Source organism: Polyodon spathula, chromosome 3, assembly GCF_017654505.1.
Source record: "Polyodon spathula isolate WHYD16114869_AA chromosome 3, ASM1765450v1, whole genome shotgun sequence".
Taxonomy (NCBI): domain Eukaryota; kingdom Metazoa; phylum Chordata; class Actinopteri; order Acipenseriformes; family Polyodontidae; genus Polyodon; species Polyodon spathula.
In genome coordinates, this window is record NC_054536.1 from 93,540,798 (window position 1) to 93,559,833 (window position 19,036).

The following is a 19,036-nucleotide window of genomic DNA, read 5'->3' on the forward strand; positions in this document are numbered from 1 at the left end:
GAAACGTATACGACGTAAAACATTGTCAATTATGAAAAAAAAAAAAAAAAAAAAAAAAAAAAAAACACATCAAAGGTCAAGTTCACATGACTTTGTGTACTCAAACTTTTGACTGGTACTGTATATATAATTTGTGCCAGTCTTTAGTCGACAGAAATTGCTAGACTAAGTAAGTATTGTAGTTAGCATCCTAGGGAACACCAGTTACTTTGGGTTCGTTGCAATTGAGAATTTTTGCACCTGGTGACTATCTTGAGCTGTTTACTTTGTTGCAATTGTTATTAACTTGCGTACTGGTTTAGTACCGTTCTCCACACTAATCACGGGCTCATCCCATTTAGTATGCTCCTTTTAATTCGTTGCAATTGACCCAGAGAGAGCTGCTTGTTTATTTTGTTTTAACAGCTGAACTGGGATTGCTGGAAACTCCGTTTGTACATTACTGTAACAGCGCGTTAAAACAGATTATTAATTCAACGCTGTTGTTTTCTCTTTGGCCGACTGCTTTCAGTAGAAAGGAATGAGGTTTAGAATCCCACCCGTAGACGTGGCCAACTAACCCTATAAATTTAGTTAAGGCTCCGGGGAACCTTTGTTTTCGAATAGTGTGCTCTTTTTTCTGTTTACGTACTTCGAGTTAAAAGGCTACAGCCCAGTTTAACAAACGGCCACCGGGTGGAGTTGAACAGTGAAAGTCTGTTTCCTGTCTGTTACTGTCACCATAACATAGTACAATCATTATTTATTGAGAGGCTACAACAGCTCTAGGAAAACTAGATTTGCGCTCTCACACCAAAAATGTTATACCATTTTACGTGCCATAAATCAGAAAGTCACCATCTAAACTGCCGGAACCATTCAGTAGCAGCACAGCAGCAGTACATCGGACCGGACCGGACCGGACCAGACTGCCCCGCCTTGCCCGGACCGGAAGTCTTCATTCGAGCTGAATGAGTAATTTCACTGTGCTGTGGATACGCGCACGTTGCTAAGGTAAGTAACAATAACTGTAATTTTGCTAATTGCTACACTTATCATTTTGTTTAATGAAAATGGGTCAAACCAGATTAGCACTTCAGAGTGTGTTGAAAAGCAGTGTTTGTTTTGAAATGTGGTTCGTCTTTTGCCTTTGTTGTAGTGGTTCTTAATGTGTTTTTATTTGATTGTATATGCTGTTTAACCGTATGTGCAGATATTTGCGGTATATGCTTTAATTGTACATTAAAAAACAAAACAAAAACACGAAACTCTTTGGTGTTATGTTGTGTTCTGGAGGTATTTATTTTAACTAAACAAGGCCTCGGTGTAACACAGATCACTGTAGATTTAGACCAGAATGCACTGTGGCACTATAATTTGGCTTATGGGGGGAAAAATAACTAAATTAACATAGTTTTCACTTAAAAAAAAACATTGCAAGTTACTGCCTCTTTTTGGGGTATGTCGTTTTTCTATTCGTTGCGAGTCTTGGCAACATGGTTTTGTTTTTGTTCCACTTTCAAAAATGGCTCGCCTTGTAAAATAAAAATGTGGCCATAGTAAAATGCACGCTAGTTGGTTAGATAGCAGTACAAAATCAATTACGTTCTATGAAAATTGGAAAAGGACCAAGGAGTACCTAATACTGGGCTTTTGCTGTTACGTGGCCCTGTGCACACTGTGCTTTTAAATAGGCTTAGAAGTGTGACACTGAGCGCCTGCACTGCGCAGCGTTTAATAGCAGACTCGAGACCACCACAGGGGGCAGTCATGAGTCTGGTTCTAAATTAGGCCCTGTCCACACTACATAACCCATCTCTGAACCTTACTCAAAAAACGGTTTCATTAATCCAGCTCTATATTCTATATCCACACTATATTACCATTACATGTTTAGTCGGGCTTAATACATCCACACACCTTTATAAGGACAGCTCACTGGGCACAGGCTCCATATTTGCGGGTCTGTAAACATAAAATCCGGCGCATGGTGGTATATTGTCATATCAAGTCACACAGTCCCTTGTGCTGCTAGGAACTGGAACCAGACTATTTTAATAGTGTTTGTACGTGTTAAGCCCAATTAAACATGAAACGGTACTAGTCAAACCGTCTTTGCCTATGTTTGATTGCCATGCCATTGTTTTTGTAGTTTAATTTTGTTAGATAATTCAGGCAGGCAATTGTTGGGGAATACAATGAGAGACTGGTAGGCATCATTGTCTGCTTTCGCTGATGTGCAGTGATAACAACAAAAAAAAAATTCCAATGAGTAGCAGACTCAGATGAGTTATCGGTAGGGTTATTCCAATGTAGTGGGGTCATTTCAGCATGCTTGGTGTATAGCAGTGGAACTACATGAATTGATAAATCAAGATTCTGTGGTGCATGTTGGAAAAGATGCACTTGTAAGCTCGCATCATACTATACTGTTTACTGAATTAAGAAATTATTCTTCAGTTTGTTTAGTCATAATTATTTCTTTTCAGATTCAGAATGAGCAATCCAAAAGCACCCAGTGACAGAACTTATGAACTTATTGACTGCAAGGTGAGTGGTGGCAAAATTTGGTTTGTATCAGATAGATTTGAATGCAACAGTTTTGTGAACATATTTTTAGAGTTTGGAATACATAGGTGTCTTTTTGTTATTACAGGTTTGTAATATAAAGATTCAGAATGAGACGACTTACAAAATACACTTGACAACACCTCAACACTTGAAGGTAAGGACAGGTTAAAACTCCTGTCGCCTACTATGAAATTCAACCCAGTTGATGTTAAATGAATGGCTTTTTCCTGTCACTGAGGACATTGAGCAGTACCATTGTCACATTCTGTAAATGCATCATTAATATTTCATCATGAACAAGTGTTTCATTTCTAAAATTAGACTTTAGCTGTTCACAGATTTGTTTCTATTGCATTTAACTGTCTAGTGGGCTGTGCTTGTGAGGCAATCCAAGTTTTTAGTTTGTTTTTCTTCCCGGGGTAAAGCACTTGAAGCAACACAAAATTGAAAATTGTGTAAACAAACGTGACTATCAAAAGAGTGCATGCTTTCTAATAAAGAAGCATATATATCTAACACCCACACACAACGAATCATGTTTTAAGCAGGATTATGGAATGTTGCATGTTGTTTAAGGCTTTTTCCACAGCCTTTCACTTGCTTCTGTGGATGATTCTGAGCTACACTGCCGCGTGGAGGAGCACTTCAAACAAAATGCAGTGCAGTTCTAGCTCAGGCACTTCATTTATTGTTTGTCCCTTCAACACTTGGGTCGTCTGTGTGTACTGTTTTCTTTTGGACAATGCCTTTTTGGTATTGTATTACCAACTTCCGTATGTTTCCACAATGCATAATTGAAGAGGAGAAGGAGTAACAAAGCTTGAGGCCCCATCAATACCCATGTTATCAGTAACCCTGTATCACAAGTTTGACTTCAATCTTTACATCAGTTTTGGCATTCTTAATACCCTTAACATCAGCCTTGAGCGTTTTGAGTTGGAGTTGCCAAAGCTGATTTTATTTGCAGGTGTGTTCCCTTCATAGAATCAGTGGTTGGACTGCCTGGAAGAATGTTTTCATGGGGGCCAGTCCTGTTGATGCACCGTATTTCTCCAAGCACATCTATGAGGTGTTTTCACTGATGGGTTTCAGATCATCCAGAATACTCCTCACCTGCCTAGTTCATCACTCATTGATAGTGCCTGACAAGTCTGTCTTCCAATTTCAGTCTGCTTTTGTGAACTTGACATCTGTGCTTTTGTGTCATTGGTTCACAGTGGTTTTCCTTTGCCTGAGGAGGAATTCATTTTCTGTTCCCCTTAAGCTTTTTATTATTATTAATATTATTTATTTATTTATTTATTTTAGCTCCCTCACTTTCTGGGCACATTATTCATTTAGCATAGGTAGAGCATTGGACACACAGGAAGGATTAGAAAAAGAGGGAATGGTTACACAAAGAAATTACTACTAATTAAGTTTCTGGGACAGAAGCTGATTAGTCAACCTTTCATTAACACAGGGCTGCTAAAACCATTTATTTTAGTCAAATATCTATGATTATCATTCTTTCCTGATTGGTAGTCATTAGCTATGTTTCCATCAAGAAATTTCTATTAACTTGCTAAATTATGCACAAAACTACATGCAACTCTTTTGTACAAAAACAGTTTGCCGTTAAACTGGATTCTGGTGAACAAACTGCTGTACGTAGTAATGTCGCGAGCTTAAAAAAAAAAATGTTATCATATATGTTTTGTTTATCTGAACAAAAAATAGTTTGCATTTCCATCCATCCCCCCCACTCCCCATTCATTTGCTAGACTAGCCTATAAACTCTAGCGAATAGCCTACCTTGCTGAGATTGATTTATTTATTTTTAAATCTTGGGTGATATCCCTTATTCTGTTATTACTACTTAGTTCATCTGTACAGCATTTAAAAATGCAGTGAAAAGGCAGGGTGCGAGCATACATATTTATGAACAAACCAGTTAGTATAACATTTGCATGCATCTTTTAAATGTAGCGATACCGTGCTGGAATTAGCTTTCATTTTCAAAACGGCTCGTTGTGCTTGTAACCTTGTAATTTGTAAGGTCATCAATGCAGGATTCAACGATTGTGTCACACATTGGCAAATCTTCACCACTGCCTTAAAGTTCACTTCTAGCCTTGCATATCGTATGTGGTGTTTTAAATTGAATTATTTGCTCTGTCTGGTGCTTCTCCAGCAAGATTTTTTTGATACTGCAAAGAGACATTGATTCAAGAATAATTATTTGATAACGATGGGGGACAATTACAGCTATGGCCAGAAGTTTTGCATCACCCTTTAGAATGAACAAATTTTGCTTCCTTAAGTTGAATGAAACCTGCTGAATAACGTTATGTTAAAATATTGAATTGTATACCACTTTTTAGTTTTCCATATACTTAACAGAATCTAACATAAAATACTCTACTACTAAGGCTTCTGGTAGACTTTTGCAATATCATTTTGCAGTTTCTTTGATTACATGATACATAAAATATCTAAATTGTGTTCATGTAGTTTTATATTTTATTTTTATTCTTTCTCAGCCCTAAAATTATAGGTGATACAAAGCTTTTGGCCATAGCTGTAGAGTATTTGATTGACATACGATGTGTCATTAAGTTTTAAGTTCCTCGTCGGGGTAGAAATGTGCTGCGTTGACCAATTATATACAATGTATGACTAAAAAAGTATACACTAGCCTGTAAAATGAGTTTGTAAAGTATTCCCATTGCATTTGTGCATTTATCATACAGGATACATTTGTATCCACCCCTATTAGTTGCATTTTTTTTTCTTGTTTGCATGCATGAATTAACTAAATTTCGCCTTTTTTCATCACAATTGTCATGCTCTTTTTTTTTTTTCCATATGCTTAAGTTTGATGGAACCATAGCTATTGATATTTAGATAAAGGAACAGTTTGATTATTATCCCCTGTTGTGGAGGTGCTGGTTCTCTTTGCAATCTGGCACCTTGACATTTCTGTCTGGCATCTTACAATGGGTCCCGAACAATTAGCACAAACACAAGTTTTTGTTTTCTGACGAAAACAATTTGCCTGTGTAAATAAGTTATGCTGCATGTCTGCTAATCATAGTGGAAACCTGTTGAAGAGGCATAAGACAACAAAACCTTTTCTTATCTGACCTCTTGCAACTTTGACTTTAAAATTGAGAAGTCTGCAGACAGTTGGAAGGCCTTTTTGCCTATTTTTTTCTGCCTTGGTGACTTGTTTGGTCTGACTTTAATTGTTAACGTCTCCCCTCCATCAGGTAGTCGGTCCTACCCATCAGCCAGTTACCCCCCCCCCCCCCCCCCCCCCCCCCCCCCCATTCTAGTACAGGGCTTTTCTGTGCCACTTGGCAACATTGTGGCAGGATTGTTTTTAAGCTTTCCTAATAGTCGCTGTGTGCTGGTAGAATGAGAGGGCTAGACCAAAGCCTGTCGTGATGGCAAGCTTAAGTAGGACACAGATGAGTGCATTTCTTCTGCATCTGTGCTGGTAGCACTTTGTCCATAATCCAGCCAAGTATGCAAAGGGCCAAGACAAAAGTGACTTAAAATTCTCAAAGGCATCTTTGATCTTGCAGTTGCTTGTGCTTTTAATGCAACAGTGATATGTCAAAAAACAAGGGATCTGACACATCACTGAGACAGAAATATGCTACTATTGTTTTGCCTTGGAACAAGCCATGTCGGTGAGTCAAGGTTTTTGTTTGTGTTTTTTTATTTTTATTATTTTATAATTATTTGGCATCCAAGTCTGTGTGCCTTGTTTTTAACTTTTAATCTTTTAGGTTGTATTCCTTGTACAGGACTTGAAAGTGATTTAAATGCAAACGTCACTAAATCCGTTTGCAGTGAAATGCACTAGGTTTCCCGTGGCTGCAAGTCAGAAGTAACTCTGAACGTGAGGCTTTACACTTCTGGCACGGAAGAGGAAAGATCATTTTTGTTTCACAACTAATTCAGTTTTTTTACTTGCTTTCTCGGGTGCATCAATCAAACAACTTCGTATGAAAGAAAGAGGATTCTCTTGTTGCATGTGGTAAGTAAGTTTTTTTGTTTTGTTTTGTTTTTAATCCAAAAAAAGACTGGCGGCTATACTGGTATAGGATAGTGTCTTCTGTAATATTAATTGTCTTCCATTCCTTGGAAAAATTCCTTAATTCTTTGCCGTCCTATGTCGGACCAGGTCTGACATTACAATTTTCCCTTTTCCGTCCAATGTCGGACCCTGTCCGAGATCATCAAAAAGATGTAAAGCACCGATCTCTAGTCGTTTTTTCTCCGGAAAAAGTCAAGAAAACCTTTCAAAGGCCGAGTGAGACAAAAACAAAAAAAGGCCCCATGCACTACAGAGATAACACGGACATAACAAAGGAGGTAGCTGCTTCTGCCTCAAGCGCTCACAGAATATCATGGACATCTGCAGAGCATTTTGGAGGTCTTACAGTAATAAAATGAGTTGTATCGCATTATTGAGGTGTTTGGTGATTAAACGAGTGATCAGGAGAGGATTTATCAGTATGCACGTCAGTAAAGAGGTATATGAAAAATACAGCGAACAAGGGATGTGGCTTGGCTGGAGATGCAGTACTGAGTGTCCTTTTGCAATTCAATACATTTTAAACCTATTTTACTCTGAAAAAAATATTTTAAACAGCACATGTGAAAATAAGTTGGACCTGATGCGCCTGACAAACGCTGAGTAAATGGACTGCAAAGGGTTAAGTATATGTAACAAGGAGCATGATGGGGGGTGTGGGTAATCTGCTGACAGGGAGGGAGGCACACGGCAGTTGCTTTTGACAATGCCGCTCCGGTGTACAAAGGTACTTAAAAAAAACAAGCTATAAACAGTAGTTACCATGAAGACGGCCAGCGCTATGTTTACACACCTCGCTCTACTTGCGGGATCCAAAATACCAAAACTAATCCCTGTTTGTACACATTAAACTAACCCAAACGTCTGTTATACACACTGTCAGTGATTTTTGGGCTTTCTCTCCACAGATTAAATTAACCCTAACCCTGGTCGTGCGTGCGCGCGCACATACACACACACGCAGAGTCGTCTGCAGTTTTGGCTTCTTTACTCTGGAGCTCCAGTCACAGTTAAAAAACACACGGTGATCAAAGGAGTTTGCTTTTAAACATTTCACTTATTGAGAGGAGCTCCACCAGAATATGCCCACCAGCCGGTCAGGGAAGCACAGCGGTCCAGGCACCGGCAGCAATTCCCTGTAAACAATCTGGGCTGACAGCACATCTTCAAGTGAAGCGTCTGGCTCTCTAAAACTGTTTGCACAATACTGTTTACAGAAAATAAATACAAAACCCTGAAACTAAAATATGTAAACAGTATCTAGCAAACAGTAGAAACTCTGCGTCCCAGAGTAAATATGGGTTTTATTGACAGGCTAGCAAAAACACATTTTATTTTATGATTTGTGGATTCTAGGCCTGTACACTTGGTGTACAGAGGGAACATCATGCAGAATTCCCAGACTTGGGGAAATGCTGGCATTGCTCTTGACACCACACACTTAAGATGATAAACACGACTGGATCTACCTGTGACCACAAACAACATGAAGCAGGACAATTCTGTTTTCACCAATGGTCCTTGTGACTGCCAATCACGTGAGTGAATGGAAGAAATCCTGGTGGCTTTTGAAATTTGTTTGTTTACCGCAAATGGATTTCATTACATGAGAAGAGCTGTTACCTACTTCATCTTAATGCTTGGCTTTTGCCAAGGTAACATTTTGATAGTAGTTGTGGAGACCAACCATGATGTAGCTTCACTGTAATATATGAGCCTTCAGTACTCTTCCACTGCCAGCTAACATGGATTTCCCGTTGGTGGCTGAAGTGTAATGTTGGCTCCAGGAATCAGCCTTTTTGCAGCCTCCCTGGCGCATCGGCACACACAAAGGCCCCGATGATGGCTGCAGGGATCAACCAAAGGGTGGCCTCCCTAGCACCTCAGCATGGCAACCATCTAGAATGGGCTGGGCGGGGCACTTTGTAGGGGTCATCAGGTGGGCACCTCCCTTCCGGTGTTTTGTCGACTAGCCCATGACACCTCGGGAAGGCTCGACAGTGATCCAGCACCACTCTTCTCTAGCCCAGTTTACTTACTAAATCCATCAGTTCTTTTCATGTATTTTGACCATGCATCACCTCTGTTTTGAGGTCCCAATCTGCCTCTTTCCTGCTCAAGCATAGCCAGTTGCTATGTCTCTCTGCCTGCTTGGATAGAGCGTTCACTATACGCTGCAACTCATTTTCACTGAAACCAGTATCTCCGAGAAGCCGGGTCATGGAGTGCGCAACGAATCCCAGAAAACCCATCTATACTGATTAAAACCAGACTCTCCACCCCTGCTGATTCACCTCTACTGAATAAACCCAGACTCTCCACCCCTGCTGTTCCACCTCTACTGGATAAACCCAGACGCTCTACCCCTGCTGTTCCACCTCTACTGGATAAACCTAGACTCCATCCCTACTGATCCACCTCTACTGGATAAACCCAGACTCTTCACCCCCACTGATCCACCTGTACTGGATAAACCCAGACTCTCCACCCCTGCTGATCCACCTCTACTGGATAAACCTAGACTCTACCCCCACTGATCCACCTCTACTGGATAAACCCAGACTCTCCACCCTTGCTGATCCACCTGTACTGGATAAACCCAGCCTCTCTACCCCTGCTGATCCACCTCTACTGGATAAACCCAGACTCTAACCCTGCTGATCCACCTCTACTGGATAAACCCAGACTCTCCACCCCTGCTGATCCACCTCTACTGGATAAACCCAGACTCTCCACCCCTGCTGATCCACCTCTACTGGATAAACCCAGACTCTAACCCTGCTGATCCACTTCTACTGGATAAACCCAGACTCTCCACCCCTGTTGATCCACCTCTACTGGATAAACCCAGACTCTCCACCCCTTCTGATCCACCTCTACTGGATAAACCCAGACTCTAACCCTGCTGATCCACTTCTACTGGATAAACCCAGACTCTCCACCCCTGTTGATCCACCTCTACTGGATAAACCCAGACTCTCCACCCCTGCTGATCCACCTCTACTGATTAAACCTGGACCCTCTAACCCTGCTGTTCCACCTTGGTGTCTAACTCAGCATACCAGTTTTTATCCTCTCGTTTGCCTCATCCAGGGAATCCTACAATGGCACTGTTAGCTCCACCAGGAGATGTGCTGAGACTGCCCACAGGACAATGTCATGTCATGTCATGTCATGTCTGAGGGTAGTTGTGAAAATCTTGGTTGGGATATAAGGCGCTTGCCGACATCTGCCTGCATTCCCTAATCTCTAGAAGCCAGCTATTGCTGGTATTGGCGGTGAGCTGTTGATCTTATTACGCAGTTCTTCTAGTGCTAATGACAAGTATCGCAGCACCTGGTCATGATGCCAAGTGAAGCGTCCCTGACTTGGAGCCACCTTACATCCTGTAAGAATGTGTTTCAGGATAGCCAGTGATAAACACAAAGGATATGTAGGGTTCTCTCCTATCCATACGCTCAGGTTTTTGATTGGGAAGCTGGTCGGCTTACTTCATTTTCAGCTGAACCTCAGTGCACTTGCATTCCTCAGTGAGAGTTGAAATTGGCAGCTGTAGTTTCCCTATACTGTAGTGTGCTACCCCGCTAAGGCATTGTGGAACTCCCACCCATTTACGAAAATATGACCTAATCAAGGCTTCCAGTGACATGCTCCAAGCATGCTGGGATACCAGCTTTCTGTATGGAGATGTCTGTAATGCGATTCTTCAGAAAACAACTTGACAACCTTTTGTGCCACAATGCTGAAGAATAGTCTCCTCATTTAACAGGGTAATTGGACGGAATTGTCCGTTGCTGGTAGATTATTTTTCTTTGGTGATAAAGGTCCCTCCTGCTCTGCGCCGTGCCCTTGGGACTACCTGTTTTACTCACGTTACCTTCATCAACATCCACAAGAGTCTTGCAACCCCAGGCGCACTCTTGTAAACTCGGTTTGGTACAGGAGATGGCGAAGCCCTTGATTTCTTCACGGCTTGCCTAACCTCCACATAGGAGGAGTCCTCCTTGTGGTATTCTAACAGGTGGAATTTCAGAGGAATTTACATAGGCTCCCCACTTCTTGATATCTCGCCAACCGTGGCTTGGTTGCTGTAAGTATACAATTTTCTTCGCTGGCGACTAAGTTCTTCACGACTTTGAGCAGATCTTTGTTAAAGCTGGTTCTGCCGTGTTCCTCCTTTTATACAGAGTTTTTAGGTATGACATTGGCCCTGCAGTTGTGCTGTGTTGCCATTGCCAGCTATTGTACAGAAAAGGACAATGACTCTCTCCACAGGCATAGCATCACATTTCTTATTGGTTCAAGCAGTGTAATATATTGATAAAAACAAGGAAAATGACTCTGGCATGGGTTTTCAATAAATTAAAAAAAAAAAAAACAGGACCGGTGTTGAATTAGAAGAACAACAACTTACAATTACTGATTTTATTATATTTATTTGGGAAATTTTATTTTTGTTTTAGGAAGCAGGTATGCGTTCATTTAATAGAAATAACTGTAGACCCTTACCAGGGTAGCAGAATGTCCCAAACTACTGTAAGAGATTTGGTTAGCTGTGAACAATATCTAAGAAGGGAGTTTCCGGCAGCAGTTGATGCTGGCATCAGTGTGCCTATCAGCTCCCAAAGAATCTAGCGGCCGAAATAACTCAAATATGTCATGTCATAGAATTGATCACATGTAAAACTATATATACTTGAGCAACATGAAAACTGCTTCTACATTCCACTGAGTTTAGAAGAAATACAACTGGACAGTTTTCAAGCACTTTCAATGTTATGAAGTTCGTTACAAGAAAGCAAAAATAATACAATCACATTTTTTTGGTAGCTTTTCAAATTTAAAAATATACGCTACTCAAAAGTGTTTAAAAAAAAAAATGCTTTCTAGTTTATTCAATTTCTAAATTGTGAACACTTTGAGCAGTTGATTTTACGTTGTGGGGGCAGTACCAATCCACATCCACTGAACAGCCTTACATTTGACTCGGGACAATACTTGGAAGCTAAATGTTTCTATTTATGATAATTATCTAATTGAGAAATGACTAGAAGATATAAACAAGTTTAGACTGAGTTGCAATGCTACTATGAAATGCTATGGTAATTGTTGTACGTGTGTCTGTAGTTTAAAATAAACAGAAAAAAGGAACTTTAGGCTAATTAAAGTTTTTTGCATTGAGAATAGCAATTGCATTTAATCTACATTAAACTGTCAGTGATAAATAGGCAAAAGGCCCACTTATTTACAGTGAGCTACATATTTTTATTTTACAAGTACCAATAATTGTGGTGTTAGAAAACCAGTCCTGCTTTGCCATCGCAAAATTTAGGATCAAAATGAAATCATGCTGTAAAAAGCTAAAGTTAAGTTAAAAGCAAGCATACTATTTAAAATTAATAATTGCATACAACTAAATGTCACACTCTGATTTAGCCAGAATGCTAATGCTTCTGCCCTTGTATTTAAAAATAAAGGAAATCAAAGAAAACTACATTATACATGAATAGGTATATTAGAATATTTGATGTACTTGAATGTTTATTGAACTGTATTCTCTGCAAAGTCCCGTCTTGATTTTTCGACATCTGTCATTTATGAAATTGTGGCTGTGAATGAATTCTTTGTAATGTTCTGTTGCCTGTATGGCGATGCTTTTGACATTAGTTTCACTGCCTGTATCTCATAAAAGGCAGAATCTGATTTAACTAATTTATTTCCCCCCTGTTTTGTTTCATATATAATTTGTCAACAGTTTGGGACTGACAAACTGGTGGTTTAGGACAAAATACCTTGCAGTAATTTTTACAACTTTAGATGCACAGAATCAAAACATAGTATTTGGGAATCTCTTCAGAAACGCACATATTTGATTTATATTCCGCAAAGTTATTATAAATAATCCAAAATAGTCTGCACTGTAATTGTTTATCATGTTAACATTTACTTCCCATATTGGCATAATTGTGTTCCATTTAAAATGTTTACAACATTAACCTAATAACTAAATTCTTTATTAAAGCCAACGTAAAGTTGTCCAAAGGGACTCTGTATAACTTTCTGTACATGCATGTTTTCTTGTTTAGTTTCTTTTGCAAGTAAGAAATGTATCCATTTTGACTGACTATAGGTGGGATAATCTAGATGTACAGTATTCCATCAAACACTGAAAACAAACTCAGCCAGCTGCTATTGCTGTTACTGAAATGCAGACGTACCAAGTAAAACAAACTGTAAAATGATTGCCATTTCTACTTAAAAAAAAAAAAAAAAAAAAAAAAAAAAAAGTGAAGCACAACTTTTCTGCATTTTAATTTTTTTTTTTTATTCAATTGTACAGGTTGATAACTGCAAAGTTATCAGTTTTGCTCAGTCGAAATCACGCATGCGTGCAGGTGGATGATCATTTTGAAACTATAGTCACTGTTACCCTTGAGCTGCTAAATAAAAATCTAATATTTATGAACAGAGGTTAAGCAATAATATATAATGCTATTAAACTCAAGATCATTTTCTTTTACTTTCACTTATTTTTGCATTAGTTGTCCCTTGTACCCCAGGGGTACGCATGTCCCCGGTTGAAAACACCTGCCCTATTAGATACAGGAGAACAACTCCATCACAATGAGTAGAGTCCACATCACACTTTTACTGTAGCACAGTTCATTTTATTTAAGCACATTATTTTTGTCAGTTGAGTTACATATTTATAATTAACAGGTAAGATCCCAAAGCTACCCAGAGTGACACAGTGGGAGAACCTGAATGAGTACCTTGATTATCTCCGACTTGATGAGCCTTTCATTGGTAAGTCATTTTTCACAAAGGTTATGTACATAAGTGTGTGTTTTAGGTAGTGCTGGGACAAATATCCGAATATTTGAATGAATATTTTTTTGACATGTATTCGGTTACAAAAATGAGATGTTTTTATTCACTACAAATGAGAAATACCTTGCTCTTATTTACTGTCTCACCAGAATTTGTGCGACCAGTTTTTAAAAAATGGCAAATGAAGAAGAGCACCGTGTGATGCGATTTACAGGATCAACACCGCAGCTCCTGAGCCTTTATTTAAAATGTGTAGACAGCAAAAAGTAAACAAACCAGATTATGCACGCATACCCTTAGTGATCTCTATGGGGAGCCTTCTGGGACAAAAAAGCAAAGCATTGTCAACTGCATGTACTATTTTTATTTTGGTAATAAACAAAACAATGTTTAACTTGAACTGCTATTTGGCATCCTTTGTTTTGTAGTTAATCCAGTGGGGTAAAGTAAGGCCTACACAACCTATTCTTTACTCCTGGGATATTTTTCTATTTTAACGTGTTACATATTGTAACGTCTTGCTGTAAAATAAAGGCACACACACAGGGGTCACCAGGTGCGGGGGCGGTTGACGACTCCCTGAGACGGTCTCAAAAATTAAAGTGTTTTTACATTTATATCACCGAAAATATTCAAAAACTTTTTTGTTTACTTACAGGCTTGTACTTTTTGTACACAAACAAGGTCGTCATCAAATATATACTACTATAACCGTCATATTCCTTTGTCTTTGTGTGTAGATTATATATATATAGTACATGTATATCTATATATATATATATATATATATATGTGTGTGTAATGTAACTGAATTGTGTGTTTTTTTGTGTTTGTTTTTGTTCTGGATTTTGTATTGCAGCACCTTGCTGAGTATGTTTTGTGTTTTTTATGTTCTAGGTTTGCAGCATGTCATTGAGGTTGACCCTCTGAAGTATCTGTGCAGACTGTGTTTCTATGAGGCAGATATGCCCAGCATTGTGTTGCACCTTGTTGGGCGAAAACACAGACAAAAATACTTGGTAAGAAAAAACAAGAGAAACCGGAAAATGAATAATTACGTGCAACTTGGATGTGGTGCTGGTTTAAGACATCTTGCTGTTTGATTTAAGTATGAATTGGGTGGTGTCCTTTTCCATGGGAGCAGGCATTAAAAGTGAAACTGTTTTTCTAAATTGTACCAATTGGCTTCAAGGGTGGTACATCTTTCTAACTTGGTTGCTGGAAGGGCTTCTGAGTAAACACCTTTATATGGCTATAAGAAAGTTAAGATATGAAGTGAAGAAATTTGCCAAATATGCACACCACTTTTGCTACAGTGATTTTGGTTGAATTAAGAGATTTGTTGATTTGGCACTGAATGCACTTTTCTTCATGTGTTTGATCAGTTAAAGCTAGGTGATATATTTGCTATAAGTTAAGATATTTGGTCTGCATTACAAAAATACTGTTATTTTGAAGCATTCAGTATTTCAGATGGTCGTTCTTACTGGAATGAACTGCTTTTGTGAGATGCTGCAAGTTAATAGTCCAGTAAATCAGGGTAATAGTTTAAGTGTGTGTAATAGTGATGCAATCAGCAACCTAATTTCTTATTTCGATTACTGTATACGCATAATCCATGCATTGATGTTTTATTTTTCAAAATAAAGAACAAACATTTGTTTTTTTAAGAGAAGATGAAATAACTAAAAACACTGTTGTGCTTAATAGTTAAACAAAAAGGCACAACTTCAAATTAGAAAACTTCAGATTATTAAAAAAAGAAATACAAAGGACTTGTTTGAAAAATGCATACTCACCAGTGGAGCAAGTATTGCTCATCCTTGTTAGACAGGTTTTTGGGTCTTCCAGTCCTGTTTTTGTTAATTACAGCTGATGTTTCTCTGTACTTGTTGATTATGCTTCAGATACCACACCTTGAAAATCAAGTGATGCGAGCTATTTCACTCAGTGGTTTTCCTTCTTTATGCAAGTCAAGGTTGTTATAATAGTAGAAAACACTAGTGGAGGCTTTGAGTAAATTGTTGGTGCTCATAATTAGGGCTAGGAGTTTGTCACAGAAAATTTGGACATAAATTACAGAGCAGTCATGGTCAGTGCGTTCAAAATCACAGAGAAAATGACAGGGAGAGTAAAGTCACGGGGATAAAAAAAATTAAATAACTTGTCTTTAATAAAAGCATATTGTGGTGCCTGGTGCGCACAGGTTCAGCAAAGGAGGAAGAGACAAGCAAATGGAATTTCAATGTGTTGCTTTTTTAATTTGCTCTGCTCTATCTAACAGTTGCATTTACAAGCACTGAACTAAGCAGAATAGACGCAAACGGGAAAGGGTAAGCAGACGAGAAGCATTGCACTTTGGGGGCGAGAAATTCACACAAGGATAGCAGAGGGTGTGGGGCAGACAAGAGACATGTACATTAAATAAATGCAAGCGTACAACAATTAAACAAGTGGAAGAATGATTGCAATTAAAAAGAGAAAACTCTTCAATGTATGTCCCGCAGCGAATGCTTGCAGTTAATATAGCATGCACACACACAGGCACACACTGAATTTATGAACTGTTAACATAACTTTCAAGAAGTATTTAATCAAAGAGCTTAGTTTGACTCAGAATCCCCCCCCCCCCCCCCCCCCCAAAAAAAAAAAAAAAAACAGGATATCAAAGTACAAAGTTAGTTAAATCTCAGCCCTACTTATAATGCATCACAGTAGAAAAATGCAACATGTCTGACTTTTGCACAGCAGTGTATCTACAAAAAAATATAGAATTCTGTGTACTATTGTTGTTTTCAGGAAACCAGTCGCCCTGATTTGGTAGTCTGGGATGTAAACACTCCTTCACAACTTGGGAAAACCATCAAAGCACAAGCAGAAATTGTTGAACGTCAGGAAGGAAGGGGGATTATTGAGGTATGTTTTTAATCATTCTTCCGCAGTTTAAACTCGCCACACAGGGCGAGTATAGGTCACGATCATAGCTTTTTCATAGGTTCTGACACTATGGCCAATCCATTATTTAAGGCTATATTGTGGTAAGTATGAAGTTTATCGGCTGGTTTTACAGGCCCCTATTAACTCTAATCTTGGACTTTGTTACTTTCATGATAGTTGAAAGTTTTGTAATACTCTCTGAATTAGTTTTTTTTACCCATTTGTTAAATGTGTTCGTAATCATCATTTACTATTTCGGTCCCATATTGAAGAGGCATGTATAAAAAGGACCCATTTTGTATTGTTACTTCCCCCTGTAACACTGAGTATCTTTATAAGACTTGCTGTTTGAGAGGGAAGCCATAACAGGTTTCCACCCCAGAGGTTCTGTTTATACTCTACTCCTCATTGCATATAGCTTGGGCACTCTCAGACTGCCCCAGAGACGTGCCACGTATGCAATAGTGCATGAAAGGAAATAAGTTATGAATAAAATCACGCGTTGTGGTGTAATATAAAAAAATAAGAAATGTAATATTGGGCAAATTCAGATAGTGTTATTACTAACAACTACACACTACAGCATTACATTTTTTGATAAACAGTTCCAAATGAGACTTTTGCAACGGTGCGAGGTTACGCGAGCAGTTATAGAACTTTTAACTTTTAGTTGAAGACTGATTTTGTATGTATTATTATCGATAGTCAAGGTTTGTGTCGTTCGAGCAGTGTTCACGCTGGCATCCCGCAGTTGGGTGTCTTCATGCTTGTTGGAAATAGGAGGAATTGCCTAAATTAAATAACAAACACTGCTTATACTGTAGTGATTGCTCTTACTAATCCACCAATCGGCTGCTTTCACCTTGTTACCTCGCCATTCACATAGATTTCAATACAAAAAAGGCAGCACTTTTCTGTAGTAAAAGCTTGACAGATCGATCAGTAAGTTGTTTGCACCTCGTTACTGAGCGATCACCCCTCTACTGTACCTTGGCTATTTAATTCCTGTATGCAGTGTCAGGGTTACAGTTTGAAGAAACAGCACTGACTGCCACAGCAAGCAAGCATGGCTGGAAAGAGAAAAGGAAAGAATTTCAGTCCTGCTTTGCTGTAATATGGATTGCAGTGAAAAATGTGTCTCGCTAGTGATTGGTAAATGGAAAACCACGTTGTTTTAGAGGAGTTCACCACCTGCCTGTTGTTTACTGTGCAAACAGAACCACCTGGATGAATGGGGAATATTTTTATGAATGGCTATGTATGTGCGTGCTGCGCTTTTAACACTGCGGCGTACTATGGAGCAGCATCCGAATATTGGGATTTTTTTAAAAAACCCTTTTGCCATCCATACTTGCAAAAAAAGTGGGGAAGCTATAAAAATGGCCAACAAGATGCTTGGATATATAGTGAAAAGTGTTGAATTTAAATCAAGGGAAGTAATGTTAAAACTTTACAATGCATTAGTAAGACCATCTAGAATATTGTGTTCAGTTCTGGTTTCCTCACTAGAAAAAGGAAATTGCATGTCATATGCAGACAGGCGTAAAGAATTGAATCTATTCAGTCTTGAACAAAGACTACTTGGCGATCTGATTCAAGCATTTAAAATTCTTTAAGGTATTGACAGTGTTGACCCAAAAGACTTTTTTCGACCTGAAAACAGAAACAAGGACCAGGGGTCACAAATGAACATTAGATTAAGGGGCTTTCAGAACAGAAATAAGAGGCACTTTTTACACAGAAAATTGTGAGGGTCTGGAACCAACTCCCCTGTAATGTTGAAGCTGACCCCCTGGGATCCTTCAAGAAGATGCTTCATGAGATTCTGGGATGAATAACAGGGTTCGATATTAACCATGGCCCATTGGCCCGGGGCCGGTAGAGAGCGCAGTTTGGCCGGTAGTTGTGAAGCGCCACAGGCCCGACTGGGCCGGTTACATTTAACTAGTATATATATATTAGTGCATATGGCTTCTGAAGTAACTTAAAAAAATGATGGTGATTAAGTAGATTCAAGAAAATGCACAGAGTCCTTTTCTTCAATCAGTTGTTAGGTTTATTGAAATATGCGGTCTGGTCCCAGGTACAGGACAAACAGAATACTTATCATTACAATGTTTGCATGACATTAAATACCCTTCTGTATAGATGGTCCACCTCCCCTTTCTCTGACACTTAACCAATGGCCAAGGTACAACACATTATTCTGTTAATTTATTGTGTGTGTTTGTGTGTGTAGTCTAGTGTGACAACCTCTGAACTCGGTGCATTCTTCACACATCCTGGAGAAAAAAGGTCCATAAATCTGCCCCTTTGATCCCAGTGGCATTATCTCTTTCGATCTCTCTGAAGTCTTGAGAGCCAAGCTTGTAGACGCAACGTCTCTATCAATGGTTAGCAGTACATGCAATTTGAACCAAACAGTCTGCTATCTGCAATATTAGTCTCTTTTCAGAAAAGAACACCAGTATAGCTCTGCCATTCCACATGTGTAACAAACTGCTAATCAGTTCTCGATCCATGTTTTCCAACAGCTTCTGTTTTATGAATCCAGGAAAATGGGCCAGTGTGTCAAAAAGCCGAAAATTAATTTACAAACCATTTTTTAAAAACATAACTAATTAATCCTAA

At 38.9% G+C, this 19,036-nt stretch overlaps 1 protein-coding gene across 4 annotated transcripts in view; it reads left to right on the forward strand.

Annotated features, from left to right (window-relative positions):
- The first annotated feature begins 734 nt into the window (after positions 1–734).
- The window catches only part of si:ch211-13c6.2 (uncharacterized protein LOC100000125 homolog), a 38,982-nt gene continuing 20,680 nt past the window's right edge, over positions 735–19,036 (forward strand). For 3 of the 4 annotated variants that reach the window (XM_041246449.1, XM_041246451.1, XM_041246450.1), the window contains exons 1-7: positions 735–993; positions 2,469–2,529; positions 2,636–2,704; positions 6,553–6,577; positions 13,358–13,444; positions 14,366–14,487; positions 16,268–16,384. In XM_041246449.1, the coding sequence (XP_041102383.1) occupies positions 2,476–2,529; positions 2,636–2,704; positions 6,553–6,577; positions 13,358–13,444; positions 14,366–14,487; positions 16,268–16,384 (474 nt within the window). In that variant the 5' untranslated portion in view covers positions 735–993; positions 2,469–2,475. Of the gene's footprint in view, positions 994–2,468; positions 2,530–2,635; positions 2,705–6,552; positions 6,578–13,357; positions 13,445–14,365; positions 14,488–16,267; positions 16,385–19,036 lie in introns of those variants that run through there. The other variant, XM_041246452.1, reaches the window with a different exon arrangement.